Source organism: Danio aesculapii, chromosome 5 (assembly GCF_903798145.1).
Source record: "Danio aesculapii chromosome 5, fDanAes4.1, whole genome shotgun sequence".
Taxonomy (NCBI): domain Eukaryota; kingdom Metazoa; phylum Chordata; class Actinopteri; order Cypriniformes; family Danionidae; genus Danio; species Danio aesculapii.
In genome coordinates, this window is record NC_079439.1 from 14,601,745 (window position 1) to 14,618,817 (window position 17,073).

The 17,073-nt window shown below is 35.1% G+C and overlaps 1 protein-coding gene across 1 annotated transcript in view; it reads left to right on the forward strand.

Moving 5' to 3' along the window:
- hk2 (hexokinase 2) overlaps window positions 1-17,073 on the forward strand; it is a 129,971-nt gene that overhangs the window by 101,914 nt on the left and 10,984 nt on the right. Inside the window, exons 15-16 of the mRNA XM_056457431.1 lie at window positions 2,934-3,117; window positions 12,276-12,431. Coding sequence (XP_056313406.1) covers window positions 2,934-3,117; window positions 12,276-12,431 — 340 coding nt within the window. The remainder of the gene's footprint in view (window positions 1-2,933; window positions 3,118-12,275; window positions 12,432-17,073) is intronic.

The following is a 17,073-nucleotide window of genomic DNA, read 5'->3' on the forward strand; positions in this document are numbered from 1 at the left end:
TTTTACAGCAAATTACCCAAATCAAATTCCCTAATCAGGAAAAAATAAAGCCATTAGTAAAAAATCTTAACCCTCTATTAGTCCAAAATTTCATACTGAATGATCTTAAAAGGTAATGGGTCTTAAGTCTTAAATTTGACTTGATAAAACCTGCAGAAACCCTGAATTCTTATAATTTCTTATACCCTGATTTAGCTTATAATTATGAGTCAAATGTAGTAATTTGTCCAGAATAGATTGAAAATAATCATTTGTGTTGTCCATGTTTAATTTTTTTTAGTGCAGCATGCTATATTGATATTTTACTTTGATTATGTTTTAAAAGGATTACGTTTTTCAGGTTTTAGGTCTTTGTTTGATAAAACATTAATTATCATAAACAGTGGTTAAGTCTAGAAAAAATGGAAACTGATGGCATGTTATTTAAAGTTTGATGCTTTCGATTTTTGGTAAAAATGAAAATCGAGAATAAAAAAAAATGTACTGGGGAAAAGGCCTTAAAATTGTTTTAGTTACACTTTTAATTAATGGATGAATTGCCAAAGTGTTCAGCTAAATGGAGATCATCATTGATTATTGACTACAATTTGATAAATAAGAAAATGTATTTTGTCTATTACAACAGAATTTAGAAAGAATTATTATTATTTTTTTTAATCAAGGATTCGTAAAGTTTTCTCTCAAATTTACATCACAACAATCATTTGTTTTGTCCATATTCAATTTTTTTTAAATGTCAAACTGGTGTAGTGACATTCTATTTTGATTATATTTTAAAAGGATTACTTATCTTTTCCAGGCTTTATGTCTTGTTTGAAAATCATATTAATTATCATAAACTGTGGTTGAGTCCAGAAAAACCTATAAACCATCTAAAGTTTGCTTTTTCAATTGTTCATTTTTTTTTATGAAAATGTAAATCGAGAATAAAAAATAACAAGGAAATTCTACGTGTGAGAAAATATTAGCCATAATAATAGTCAGTAAAACTGTAAAAAAAGTTTTATCATCTAAATGAATTGACCATACTTATTGATTTCTAAAATGTAACTTAATATTTTTTTGGTGGAGAAAAGTGTTCATAAGCCCTTAATTGTTTTAGTTACACTTTAAATGAATAGCTAAATTGTAAAAGTGTCTATATTTCAGCTAGATGGAGATCATCATTCATTACTACAAGTAATTAATTAAAACTATGTATTTTAGCTAATAAAACAGAATTTTTTTTATTTTATTTAAATCAATGATTCGTGAAGTTTTCTCTCAAATTTACACCTCCACAATCATTTGTTTTGTCCAAATTGTATTGTTTTGGTCACACTTTATTTTGATAATCCGTTGTTATTGTTGAATTTAAGTTACATTGCATCTACATGCCAACTAGTTGGGGTTGGGGTTAGGGTTAGTGTAAGTTGACATGAACTTGCAAAGTTTCCTATAGTCAGTTAAATGTCTGTTGAAGGAACAGTATCAACAAATATTAAGCAGACAGTCTACTAATACTCAAATGGACCATCAAAATAAAGTGTTACCATTATTTTAAAAGTAAAGCTCTGTTGTGCAACATGCTGTATTGACATTTTATTTTAATGATATTTTATAAGGATTAAGTTCTTTAGGTTTTATGTATTTGTTTGATTAAAAAAAAATTAATTAGAAAAACTAAAAAAGGTTAATTAGTTTGATGCGCTTCGATTGTTCATATTTTTAGGAAAAATGAAAATCAGGACTTAAAAAAATAACAGAGAAAAGCTAAATGTGAGCAAATTTTACATTTTAGTTGATAAATTAGTGCAACTGTAAAAGTTTCATCATCTAAATTGATTGATAGTGCTTATTAATTTGTAAAAATGTAACTTGAATTTTTTTAGTGAACAAGTATTCATTAAGCCTTTTAATTGTTTTAGCACTTATAATAAATGGCTAAATTGTAAGTGTTCAGATTTCAGCTATTGATTTATTAATTAAAACTATGTATTTTAACTATTAAAGCAAGGATTAATGAAGTTCTGTCAAATTTACATCACAATGTCCAAATATTTGTTTCCAAGTGCATGTAGCTCCTCTCCTTAAAAAAAATCAAATAATGCTTTGTTTTTATCACTGCTCTGCTAGTAAGAGGGGTTGAGCTTGAGCACATCAAATGAAAAGCCTTAAAGAGGAACATATCAGACAATAGAGCACTTTGTATTCATCTGGGTGTGTATGGAAGGTGCGAGCGCACGTCGCTCCTATTATGCGTGCCTCCATTTGAAATATCGAACTTGCGCGCAGACAATATGCGATATATGAACAGCCACTAAGGCCGCCGTCATTTGCGATCTCCAGCAGTTGATCTTCTTGCATAGACATGCAGCATTTGCATGATTTGTTGACAAAAGGGTTGCGGATCCATTCGTTAACAGTTCATAGGTCGTTCACTGGGCCGTTTGCCTTACGCAAAAGAAACTTTCCAGAGATGTCTGGTTCTTACTCATTTTGCTGCTTGTGAGTTAAATGTTGGCCTTTAAATGACCGTGATGTAACTGAGCGAATAGTCATTTTTAAAAATAAAAGATTTTTTAAAATAAAAGATTGTTCAGACTCAGATAATAAATAAAACGAAAATAATGAATGATTTCATGTGCGGCCCAGTACCAATTGGCCTGGGGGTTGAGGACCACTGCATTAGCTGATAGATATATATTGATACTAACATCTAATAAATACTATAACTAACTATTATATATTGATATTAACATCTTTTTTATTATCATTTTATCAAAATTTTTTATTGAAATGTGTTCTAACTTTCATCTACTATGATTAAATGCAATATTATTTGATATTTCATAATCTAACACAGCATTAATTGTAAATTGGTATATTTTATATGTTTACGTGTGCATCAGACATCATGATGTGTAGTTATATGCGTTATATCCATCCCATAGGTACGGGAACTAATGCGTGCTACATGGAGGAGATGTCAAACGTTGAGCTGGTGGATGGAGATGAAGGCCGTATGTGTGTGAACATGGAGTGGGGGGCATTCGGGGACCTAGGGGAGCTGGATGACATTTGCACAGAGTTTGATCGAGCTGTCGATGACCAGTCTACTTACCCTGGGAAACAACGGTGAGAGTTCAGACTCAGATCTTTCATGCAATGTTCATGTCATCTTTCCCATTCCGGTCCTGTGGGCTTTTACATTTGAGCTTCAGGATGGCGAATCTCCTCTGAAAGTCTGCTGTTTGAATCTGTCCAGAATCATCACTTCATTTTTTTTTTTTTGCACTGGCTTCCAGTCACACATCAAATAGGTTTTTAAAGTGCTATTACTTATTTATAGGAGAGTCAATAAAAATACATTATGGGTATGCTCACGGAATGTAAAGCTAATGGATCTGAGATTATTCCATTCAGGTCAGCTTAGTATAATGCCTTGGGTTCGTTTTAAATATGATGAAACAGCGTTTAGCCGCTAAACTGCTCACAGGCGGAAACTACTTCAAGAAGATCTCAGATGTTGGTCCCAGAAGTAGTCAGAGTCCAGAAACCTTTTAAAAATCTTTTCATTATCCATCCTAGAAGTAGTTTATTTATGTTTTTTTCTTTACTCAGGCTTACGTTTGATTTTTGATCTTCAATTTTCTGCAGTTTTAGTTTCTTCCACTTTTTTTCTTTTTTTTTATCTTGTAAAGAGGAAAATGTTTTCCAAACCGCATTTAAAAATATAAAGGCAATGTCAAGGTTTTCAGATAAATTGGTGTATTGTGTTTACAAAGAAACGAATAATAAAATTCAAAAATCTAATTGTTAATTATCATTGACAATATACATTTATTTAGGAATATTTCTGTTCATGCATTATATTTATTTATTACAAACATCTTAACTGCATGTGATATTTTTCATCTGATGTTTTTATTTAGAGGAGGACAATGATAGGTTTGATATAAGTAACATAAATAGTCAGTTATTAATTATGCTTATATAATTATGCATATCTTATGTTTCTTTACACTGCATTGTTGTTTCCTTCATGACCTCTTATTTACAGGCACACAGAAAATGTTTGGATAAAAAAAATCAGTTGAGGATAGTGGTGTAACGGATCACAAATCTCATGGTTCGGATCACACTATGGTTTTTGAGTCATGGATCGAACCATTTTTGGGATCAGAAAAAAAGGGAGGAGATGATGTCATTTATATTTTCATAATACAAAAATATTACTGCAAAAAACATGGGTTTTAACAAACAGAACTTTAACCTGTAGTTTTAATAAAAATAAAAAGTAAGAAAGAACCAGCTGAATCAAAGGAAATTATTCAATACAAAAAAAGATATTTGCTACTGTTGCTGATAATATTATTTATTTTCAATGACTGATTCAATTCACACATAAAACTTTGTGTTTCATTATAGGTGGATCATTTTTGAAATGTGACATAATTTTGATATTTTTTTTGTCGCCACCTATTGGTTAAATGTAAATGCTACAACATTCACCAGCGTGAAGTTCCATTAAACGGTGATTTTAATCTTTACCATAAACATCCGTGTTTAAATCTGAACTATAAACTGTTGTCCCAGTACTTCTGTTTTATTTGACTGTTTGTAACTAAATGTAAAAGTGTAAAAACTAAATCTTTCTCGATCAAACGCAGATTTAAATGCAGCGCTTCAAAGGATAAATAAACATATGCAAATCACAATCATTTATTATTCATGTTGCTCAGGTTTGATTTGAGATCACGATCGTTTAATGTTTAATTGTGCAGCTTTACACTGAATTCATTAACGCAGGCTAAACAAGTAGTGACCTTTAATTAATAACCTAATCTAGTCATTATTATATTTTACAGGGAAGCCAAAATTCTTTCATACACGTGGTTTGAATGACGCAGGAGGTGATCTCTCTGCAATTGTTAAAAATGTTGGATTAAACTGCGAATTCAAAAAAAAGTTATTATTCTGCGGGTCACGTGTGTTCCGAACTGTGGGTTGTGATCCGTTACACCCCTAGTTGATGAAATTAACAACAAATTGATCTGGGCTCCATTCTTCGTACCTCGCTTAAGATGATTTGGCCGATCCTGGATCTTTTAATCTTGATCACTGATCTCTGGCTAATTTAGTTCTTCAAACAAATTTATAATAGATTAAAATGTCTGGATGAACTGATCTGAGATTGCCATGTGTGTTGTGAAGGACAGATCTATCAGTCTTTGAAATCATGATCCACATTGAAATGATTGACTGACAGCACAGCAGCCTAATGACATCATCTGATTAATATTAATTTATCCATGTGAGCAAAATTACATAAAATTCATAGCAAACGGTTTAAGTATTTTATGCAATAACTTTCCACATTTGTTGTGGGCTGCAGCCTTTACATTTTTATGTGTCGGGAGTATTTGGCAATTTATTTAGTTTTACATTTAGAGCTATTTTCCCAAGTGTATATAACTACTACTGTTGGAAAATATCAGTATTTGGTACTTTCACTATTACCTTTGCTTGAAAAAGACCTGATCTAATCCTGTTTATATGAAAAAAGCCTGCTCCCTAGCAGGTTTGAGCTACCAGAACTGTTGCTATGATAAATCTCAGTTTTGAAGAACAAAATGATCCTGAATATATAACTCAATTCTCCTAATTGAGTAATCCATGTACGAAGAACAGACCCCTGATCTTTGTTGATTTGTAATTTAATATGATTATTATTATTATTATTATGATTATTAATATTATCGCCTTTATTCTACCAGAAGAAAATGACATTGGGATTATTAATCTTTTTTTTACAAGAGTGTCCTGGCCAAGATTAAGCAGTGTAGTATCACATGCGTTTAACAAAAAATAACCGATAGCATCATTAATCCATCCAAGCACACATACAAGTGAAGTTTATATATAAACTGATTTCTAGAGGGTATGATTGACCATGCCAGGTCCTGCATTAGCAATCACATGATACACCACTCAGATGAATTTGAATATGTATAAATAGCTTGATTTCCTTACTGTAGCTTTCTTCATCTTGTAGAATCCTCCTATCCACCCCTACTCCTTTCCCTCTTTCTTAAATAAATAGGGAAGCTCTTGAGACCTACCTGAGCTCAAACTCCCATCTCACCCAATGAAATGAGAGGAAGCCCCGGATTTGAGGAACTCCCGAGCTCAGGGACAGCATGCCAAACTGACTCTTACTTACCAAATCATCAGCTGTGTGAACTCTTAAATGACAATTAAAACTCAACAGTATCCACAGGCCAATGTTTCAAGTTCAAAATCAATTAAAATCTGTTAAACTCGTTAAACTGTTACTTTGTTTGCAACATGCATTGATCAGACTTTAAGCCCTCTCCCAATTCTATTTGAAAGCCCTGCCTCTACTCCTTGGCACTTAAAACAGACTGTGGGATAGGTAGGGATAGAAATATTCCTTCAACTAAGGGGACACCTCTATTACACATGCACAATTCATCATGTCGCCACTAGTGCATGTTGCGAGCACCGTAGAGCGAGTGTTTTTAGTTAATTCATATGGAAGCTGATCATAATTATGCACTGTGTGAGCGCTGATGCTAATCTTCTGTATAAATGAACTGAAAACCAAAAAACCATGGAAATCACGCTCTCCAGCACCAAGACCCTTGATACTGTGGTTGCCTGAATTTTTAACATACAGTTGAAGTCAGAATTAGTAGCCCCCTTTGTTTTTTTTCCCTAGTTTCTGTTTATCGAAAGGTTTTTTCAACATATTTCTAAACATAATAGTTTAATATCTCATTTATAATTAATGATTTCTTTTATCTTTGCCATGATTACAGTAGATCATATTTCACTAGATATTTTCAAGATACTAGTATTCAGCTTAAAGTGCAATTTAAAGACTCAACTATCTTAATTTGGAAAATTATTGTATAGCAGTGGTTAGTTCTGCACACAATAATAAAAAAAATGCTTGAGGTTAATTATATTGACCTTAAAATGGTTTAAAAAAAATAAAAACTGCTTTTATTCTAGCCGAAATAAAACAAATGAGACTTTCTCCTGAAGAAAATATATTATCAGACATACTGTGAAAATTTAGGGTCCCCTTGAAACAGTTGTGTTCCATGCTATCTGCATGTGTTCTGAGAAAATGCAGATGTCATTCATTGATTTTCTGTCGCTTTTCCGGGGCCGGGTCGCAGGGGCAGCAGTCTTAGGAGAGAACCCTAGACTTCCCTCTCCCCAGACACTTCCACCGGGGGGATCCCAAGGCGTTCTTAGGCCAGCCGAGAGACATAGTCCCTCCAGCGTGTCTCGGGTCTTCCCTGAGGCCTCCAAAACAGATGCCCAAGCCACCTCAGCTGACTTCTCACGATGTGGAGGAGCAGCGGCTCTACTCTGAGCTCCTCCCGGGTGTCAGAGCTTCTCACCCTATCCATAAGGGTGCGCCCTACCACCCTGTGAAGGAAACTAATTTCGAGCTCATGACCATAGGTGAGAGTAGGAACATAGATTGACCGTTAAATCGAAAGGCTTGCCTTTTGGCTCAGCTCCTTCTTTACCATAACGGATCGGTATATCGACTGCATTACTGCTGCCGCTGCACCAATCCACCTGTCAATCTCACGTTCCATCCTTCCCTCACTCGCGAACAAAATCCCAAGATACTTAAAGTCCTCCACCTGGGGTAAGGACTTTTCTCCAACCTGGAGATGGCAAACCACCTTTTTCCAGTGGAGCACCATGGCTTCGGACTTGGAGGTGCTGATTCTCATACCAGCTGCGTCACACTCGGCAGCAAACCACCTCAGTGCATGCTGAAAGTGCAGGTGTTTTGTTTTTTTTTGCGTTGAGAGAATGCAGCACTTGTTTGCGTTGTGAGGATTCGCAAAATATACAGCGGGGGAAATGAGTATCGAACATGTCACCATTAAAGGTGCTGTTGACTTTTTTAATCCATATGCAAAGAAAACAATTAATTAGTTCAGAAATTGTGTAATAAAATTAAATGACATGAAAAAAGTAATGAACACATGAAGAAGGGAGATGTAGAACAGCAGTGAACACCCAGACAGCAGCTGAAACCTCTCAGTAGTTCTTCAGCAACTCTCTGCCCTTCCTCATTTTAAATGAATAATAGCTGCTTTAGTCTAACATCTACATTAGCAGGATGATGAAGATAAAAACCAGGATGGACATTTCAGCAAGACAATGATTCAAAACACAGCCAAGGAAACTCTCAAATGCTTTCAAAGAAAGAAAATCAAGCTGTAGAATGGCCCAGCCAATCACCTGACTTAAATCCAATAGAAAATACAAAAAAAGCTCAGATTTGATGGATGACACCCACAGAACCATCAAGATTTTGACACTGTTGAAGTCTGTGAAAAAAAAACCTCACACCTGAGCAATGCATGTGACTTAATTCTCCATATGAGAGGCGTATTTAAGCTGCCATCACTAAAAAAGCCTTTTATTTAAAGTGTTAAAACATTTGAGTAGTTCAGCACTTTCTCCTTGTGTCGTTTCATTGTTATACACAACTATTTTTTCAGATTTTTTTGTTTTGTGTTTGTATTGTTTGGGTTTTGACCAAATACTGGCTCAACTCCATGTCAACAGCTCCTTTAGAATATTTTTCCCATAAAAAGTCATGACGTGTTAAATACTTTTCCTTCCACTGTATGCTGTCACACCGATGAGGATCTTTTCTTAAATTGCTGGAGTTTTTTGTAATTGCATGCGTTTTCTTAAACTGCAGCATGTTAAGCTGTCTCTGCCACCGTACCTTACCCCTATGACAATTGGGACATCCCCACCTCTTCACGTCAATGAATGTAAGGGGTAGAATTGGGATTGGGCCTAATTTTTATTATTATTATTTTTTTTGTGTTACTTTTTTAACACTCCAATTCCCAATATTTAAAGTAAAAACAGGGCCAAATATCGCCCTGTTCTAACAAACCATACATCCCTGTAAAGCTTAAGTATTGGTGTATAAATCTCAATTTAAATAAATTGCCACTTTTTGGCTTTGTGGTTCATAGCTGCATTTTAACCTCCACCAAATGCTTTTTATTACTGCAGACTAGAGGAATTTTACTCAGCGGTAATCATGTTGAGATCATACCAAAGCATGTTGTCTGTGTTGTGGTCAGAGCTCTGGAGTGAGTAGGCCATGCCAGGTGGTGCGTTTTCTTCTGTTTAAGCCAGTCTGTTGTTCATTTACTCATGTGCTTTGGGTTGTTGTCCTGTTGCATCACTCAGCTTCTGTTGAGATTATTCGGCGGACAGATGTCAGTACATTCATCTGCCAAATGTCCTGATTTTTCTATTGTCAATGGCAATCTGTCCAGTCCCGAGGCAGCCATCAAAGCAGCCCTAAAACCCTGCTGGCCTCCACCAGGCTTTATCACTGGGATGAGATTTGATGTTAGTTTGCTGTACAGGAACAATGCATTATTGAAATATTGAATAGATAAACTAGCCGTCAACAGTAGTTTTGTACTTGAATGCATTTTAAAATGTAATTGGTAACACTTTATAATAACTACACACTGTGAATCATTTATTAGTGAATTCATTATTTGCTAAGCATTAACTTTAGATTAATAGATGTTAGTAAGCAGTTTATAAATGCATCTAAAATTGCTCTTTTCTTGACTAACACACTCACCACCCACTTTATTAGGTACACTTTACTAGTATCGGGTTGGACCCCCTTTTGCCTTTTGAACTGCCTTAATCCTTCGTGGCAATAGATTCAACAAGGTACTGAAAATATTCTTCAGAGATTTTGGTCCATATTGACATGATAGCATCACACAGATGCTGCAGATTTGTCGGCTTCACATCCATGTTGTAAATCTTCCATTCCACCACATCCCAAATGTGCGCTATTGGATTGAGATATGGTGACTGTGGAGACCATTTGACTAAAGTGAACTCATTGTCATGTTCAAGAAACCAGTCTGAGATGATTCGTGCTTTATGACGTGCGTCATCCTGCTGGAAGTAGGTATCAGAAGACGGATGCGCTGTGGTCATAAAGTGATGGGCATGGTAAGCAACAATACTCAGGTAGGCTGTGGTGTTGACACGATGCTCAATTGGTACTAATGGTCCCAAAGTGTGCCAAGAAAATATCCCCTACACCACCAACAGCCTGAATCGTTGACACAGGGCAGGATGGATCCATACTTTCATGTTGTTATTGCCGAATTCTGACTCCACCATCCGAATGTCGCAGCAGAAATTGAAACTCATCAATGTTTTTCCAATCTTCTATTGTCTAATTTTGGTGAGCATGTGAGGATTGTAGCCTCAGTTTCCTGTTCTTAGCTGACAGGAGTGACACCAGTTGAGGTCTTCTGCTGCTGTAGCCCATCTGCCTCAAGGTTGGAGTTACTGTTGCCTTTCTATCAGCTGGAACCAGTCTGGCCATTCTCCTCTGACCTTTGGCATCAGCAAGGCATTTGCGCCCACAGAACTGCCGCTCACTGGATATTTTCTTTTTCTAACCATTCTCTGTTAACCCTAGAGATGGTTGTGCGTGCAAATCCCAGTAGATATGCAGTTTCTGAAATACTCAGGCCAGCCGGTCTGGCACCAACAACAATTCTATGTTCAATGTCACTTAAATCACCTTTCTTCACCATTCTGATGCTCGGTTTGAGCTGCAGCAGATCGTCTTGACCATTTTTTTCTCTCTTTTTGGAACAATGGTGGATGGAATATGCACATAAGCTAACAATTATATGAATATTTGACTAAACCATATGAGCAAATGTAGTTTCTTTAAGTGCTGTGCTGCTCTTGTGCGTTGTTGCACTACATTATTTTCTTTTCTTTTGTGTCTTTGTTATTTACAGACACAGGAAAATGTGGACTTAAAGCAGTCAATTTATAAATCGCTCTTAAAGTTGATCTAGTCTTAATCAATAGTCACAGTCTTTATTAAAAACACTACAGTACTGTTTGGGAATAAAAATCAGAAAAACCTAATATACGTACTTAAAATAATATTCTTTCTTTCTTTCTTTCTTCCCTCTCCTTATTCCTTTTTCATTTCCTTATTCATTTTCTTATTCCTTTGCCTTTTCATTTGCTTTTTTTTCCCTTTCATTTCCTTGTTCCTTTCCTTTCCTTTTTTTCTTCCTTTCCGTCTTTCCTTCCTTTCCTTCCCATTTTTCCGTTCCTTTCCTTAGCTTTCTTTTTTACTTTCTTTCTTTTCCGTTGTCCTGTCTTTTTTCCTTTCCTTTTTTTCTTTTCTTTTCATTTTCCTTTCCTTTTTCCTTTTTCCATTCTTTTATCCATTCATTTCATTTTCTTCTTCCTTTCCTTCTTCCTTTCCTTTTTCCTGTTGTTTTTCCTTTGCTTTTTTTCCTTTTCTTTCTTTTTCCTTTTGTTTCCTGCTTGCTCATGACTGCCTTTTCTGCTCAAACAGAGAAACTGTTTTTCATACATTTACACAGTTTCAGACTTGAGCCTTTGTTTACTGTTTTTAAAATAAGTTTTTGTGTCTTTTGGAGAAACCTTTTCCACAATTTTCATTTGTGCGTTTAAATATGTTTAGAGGAAACTTTATAAATTTAACTATAATAAACTTATTTAAAATTATAATAAACTTATTAAATAAGCCAAAATGGTTGTATATAGTATACTAGAAAGCAAAAAAAATTGAAGGGAATGTGAGCTATGTCTTTCTGTTCTTAATTAAATTGACCTTTTCTCTTTTTGGAGACTGCTGAGCACATCAAACTATTTCAGGTTCATTTCAATGTAACTAAATCAGACATTACAACAATTACCATAGAAACTAATTTAACCGGTTTCTTTTTTTTAAATGATCACAGCGAGGTGTTCGTGCTTCTCTTGTACATTACACAAATATACTCTACATAAATAGAGTGAAATAAAAATAACAAAACCGCCCACATCTGACAGTTGTCAATGTTTTTGTAGTAGTGGTAGTAGTAGTAGTACTAAACCTTATTATCCTTGAAAGGAAATATTTTATGGGCATTTCCATATTGCTGCAGACATGAAATAAAACAGTACAAAAATACAGTAGTTACAATAATAATAGTAATGATAATTAGGATAAACTGAAATGGGTACAAAGGATTTCTTGTATTAATTCAACCTACACTACCAGGGGAGGCTGTTCAAAATGTTGATACAAAAAAAGTAGTTGTTTGTAATGTATTATTATTATTATGAATTACTAAATCTTTCACAGGATGCATTATTTAGTGAAAAATATTTTGTGTGTATGTCTCTTTCAGGTATGAGAAGATGATCAGTGGGATGTATCTTGGAGAGATTGTCAGAAATGTTCTGTTGGACTTCACTGCCAAAGGTCTGCTTTTCCGAGGCAAACTTTCAGAGAGACTGAAAACTCGTGGGATCTTCGAGACCAAGTTCCTGTCACAGATCGAAAGGTTTGTTTGTGATGATTACCTGCACGAATAGCTAGCATTGGCTAGAGCTGGTGAAAAGTGAGGGATAAAATACATCCAACTGGTTATGGCAGAATATGGTCTGCTGTAGAAGACTGAAGAGCTTTATTCTGTAACAACAACTGCCTTGGTGTTCTTTATACCACTTATTACACTGGTATTGCCACAAAACCAAAAAATTTAAAGATATTGTTTTAAATAATTGTTTATTATATCTTTAAACGCAAAGCTGACTGAAACGAAAATGGCTGAATGGAGTCTACACTAACCCATGTGTTATTCAGAATCAAGATGACGCTAACAATGAAACAGCTGGGTGACAAACAAGCATATAAATAGATGTGAACAATAAATAAGGGATAAAATACATCCAGCTGGTTATGGCAGAATGAAGGCTGACAGGTTTGTCAGTCTGTTGTTTGAGACTGAAGGGCTTTATTCTGCGATTACAACTCCCTGAGTGTTCTTTATCCCATTTATTACATTGGTATTGCCACAAAACATAAAGTATAGACAGAAACCATTGTTTCGAGCTGTAATTATTTATTAATTGTATTTAAGCATACACTAATCCAAGTATTAAAAAGTAACAAGATGGCGCTAAAGAGTCAGAACAGCTGGGTGACAGACAAACATATAAAACGATGTGAACGATTAGTAAGGCATGAAATACATCCAGCCAGTTATAACAGAATAAAGGCTGACAGGTTGTCAGTCTGTTGTATATGACTGAAAGGCTTTATTCTGTGATTACAGTTGCCTGGGTGTTCTTTATCCCACTTATTACACTGATATTGCCACATAACAAGTTTGAAGATGTTGTTTTGGGCTGTAATTGTTTATAAATTTTTTATTTAAATGCAAAGCTGACTGAAACAAAAATGGCTGAATGGAGCATACACTAACCCATGTATTATTCAGTAACAAGATGGAGCTAAAGAGTCAATAAGGGCTGGGTAACAGACAAGCATATAAATCGATGTGAATGATAAGTACTGGATAAAACACATCCAGCCGGTTATGGCAGAATAAAGGATGACAGGTTTGTCAGTCAGTTGTATAAGACTAAATGGGTTTTATTCTGTGATAACAACTCCCTGGGTGTCCTTAATCACACTTATTACATGGGCATTGCCACAAAACATAGAAACATAGACAGAAAACATTGTTTCGAGCTGTAATTGTATTAAAGCATACCCTAACCCAAGTAAAATTCAGTAACAAGATGGGGCTAAAAAGTCAAAACAGCTGGATGACAGACAAACATAAATAGATGTGAACGATAAGTAAGGGATAAAATGCATCCATCCGGTTATGGCAGAATAAAGGCTGAACAGGTTTATCACTCTGTTGTATAAGACTGAATGGCTTTATTCTTTGATAACAATTGCCTGGGTGTTCTTTATCCTAATTATTACATGGGTATTGATACAAAACAAATAATAGATCGAAAACATTTCGTGCTGTAATTTCTTTTTTAAATAAACGCAAAGCTGACTGAAACAAAAATGGCTGAATGGAGCATACACTAACCAGTGTTTTACTCCGTTACAAGAAAGCGCTAAAGAGTCAAAAACAGCTGGCTGAGAGACAAGCATTTAAATGGATGTGATCATATAAAATACATCGAGCCGGTTATGGCAGAATAAAGGCAGACAGGTTTATCTGTATGTTGTGTAAGACTGAGTGGCTTTATTCTGTTATAACAACTGCCTGGGTGTCCTTAATCACACTTATTGCACTGGTATTGCCACAAAACAAATTAGAAGACATTGTGTTGAGCTGTAATTGTTTATACATTCTTTAATTAAATGCAAAGCTGATAATAGCTGAATAAAAATAGCTGAATGGAGCATACACTAACCTGTGTATTATTCTTTAACAAGATGATGCTAAGCTGGGTGACAAACAAGCATAAAATTTGATGTGAATGTATTCACTGATGCTCAAGATGATTTAAAGGACCTATGAGTCTGTGTTATTATTTTCAGCGGTTGTTATTGTGGAATAACATACTTTGGAATGCTGTGACTGACCAATCAGAATCAAGTATTTCATATAACAAGTACTCTGTATAATTTTTGTGCTTCCTAGCAGAGCCAGATGGTGCCGCTTGTTTCTCTGCAGTGGTATCTTTTCATGCAAATTGAGTTGAACAGCAGTTCAGCGTGAGCTTATGTTTGTTCACATGTGAATAAAAGTTCAATTGACCTTGCAGTAGCTTCAAAGAGAAGTGCTTGAGTTTAGTGAAGAACACAAATGTTTCTGTAATGTAGTTTAAAGCCAGATGAAACGGCTCTAATCAGTGTAAACAGGAACAACACTGTGCATGGACCATCCACATAAAATATGATGATTTATTATGGATTTACTTTAGTAACTGTACCATGGTATATTGTGGCATGATTTGGAAACATGCATACAGTACAGTTTAATGCAAGAGAAGATCACGGTGAAATGCCATTCGGTTTCTAGAGAAAGCTAGATAATGTCATAGTGTAGCAGTATTGAGATGCGTAAAATTTAATTGAAAGGCTGTGCAAAAGTTTGGGCACCCTCTCTTGTGTGGATTTCAAAACCTGTAGTCACTTAATGCTGATTGATTACAACACAAAATTGATTTGAGTGATTCGGTGAACCTTAACAATCCTAACACGGGTGCAATCAGTCATGAAGAAGGATATTTAAGATAGCTGATTGCTAGTTGTGCTTCTCTTTATTGTGAACCAGAAAGTAGCAACATGGGAACCTCGAAAGATCTTCTTAATGACCTAAAAACTAGGATAATTCACCAACATGAATTAGGAGATGGTTGCAAAAAGCTATCACAAATGTTTAAAGTCTCTATCTCCACAGTCGGACATATTGTAGGAAAAAGGAAGGCCTCAGGAACAGTTCTGGTGAATGAAAGATGTAGTAGGCCAAGAAAAATATCAGAAAGGCAAAGAGGAATAATGGTTAGAATGGTCACAAACAAACCACTTCCAAAGAGCTCCAGGAACGTCTTGCTGTCTACGTAATTGTACATCGTTCCACAGTGATGCAGAAAAAGCCTTTTCTGGATTCTGCCAACAAGAGTTGAGGTATGCAAAGGCTCATCTGGACAAGCCTGAATCATTTTGGAAAAATATACTGTGGACAGATGCCACAACCGTAGGCGCTTAGAACCTGCTCTCTACTGTAAAATATGGTGGAGGGTCCATCATGCTGTGGAGATGTGTGGCAAGCACAGGTACTAGAAACCTTGTCAGAGTTGAAGGTCTCATGGATTCCATCCAGTATCAGCAGATTCTGCAGAACAATGTTCAGGAATCAGTCAAGAGGCTGAAGTTACGACAGGGTTGAATGTTTCAGCAGGACAATTATCCAAAGCACAGTTCGGGATCTATCAAGGAATTCATGCTCAGACACTAAACAATGATCTAAAATGGACCAGTTCCCAGACTTGAACATCATCGAAAAATCTATGGATTGATTTGAAAAAGGCTGTTCATGCTCGGCACCCATCAAAACTGACTGAACTGGAGAAATTTTGCAAGTAAGAATGGTCCAAAAAATCAGGGACTTATCCCTGGCTATAAGAAACATCTACAGGCTGTTATTTCAGCAAAAGGTGGCTATACAAAAGATTGATGTCATTAATCTGTTGGGGTGCCCACATTTTTGCAGCTGTCCATTTTTGTTATGACTTAAATTGCATTGCATCTGTTGATTAAATAAGTGTTATGTCAGAACTGAAATGTTGCTTTTCCCTAGGGTATAAAATAAATCCTAATTAAATTGCTGCTTTGAAAGGCCAGCAGACTATGGCTTGATATTCTGAAAATTATCAGGGTGCCCAAGCTTTTGCATAAAACTGTATGATTTTAATTATATTTATATTACTAATGTGGACATATTTGTTTTATTAAATTATGGGATATTATTATGGTATATGCTGATATTAGGCTATACAATTTGTAGTTATACTTGTGCTAGAAATTTTTACACACTTATCATAGTACAAGCCTAAACAGTAGATAAATTTCAACATGTTAATAAGGTGTGTTTTAATAATAAACATTTTATAAATAATTGCCATTATAAATATTACCACAGTTTTGTAAAGTGTACATCTGGTTGACATTTGTTTGATAATAAAAGAGTAGCTTTAATTCAAATAAATGTCTAGTTTGATTTGTATAAATACACTTGCAAGAGTTGGAAGATTGACATATATTGTGTTAATTATTCATATCGACCGATATGAACAATTATATATTTTTGTCATTATCACCCAGCTTTATACCTGAACCCTTATAGGGCTTTTGCGCTTCTTAAAAAATGACATTCAAATGCTAAGCACGCCGATTATATTAAAAATTATTTGATAAGCCTGAGGCGTCTTTGGCATATATAATTAGATTATGATTAAACCTAAAACAAAACAGCACAGCGGTAATATTCAAACCTGCGAATTCTGGCTTGATTTTTGCATATCTTTCTATTTATATTCCATCTGTTTATTGGATTTTGGGGCAAAATACAGCCACTGCGTCTGTTAACCTTGATTTAATTACGTTTTTGTCCTATGGGAGGAGATATGCAAAGATATGTTTGTTTTTAACTTTCGATTATTATTATC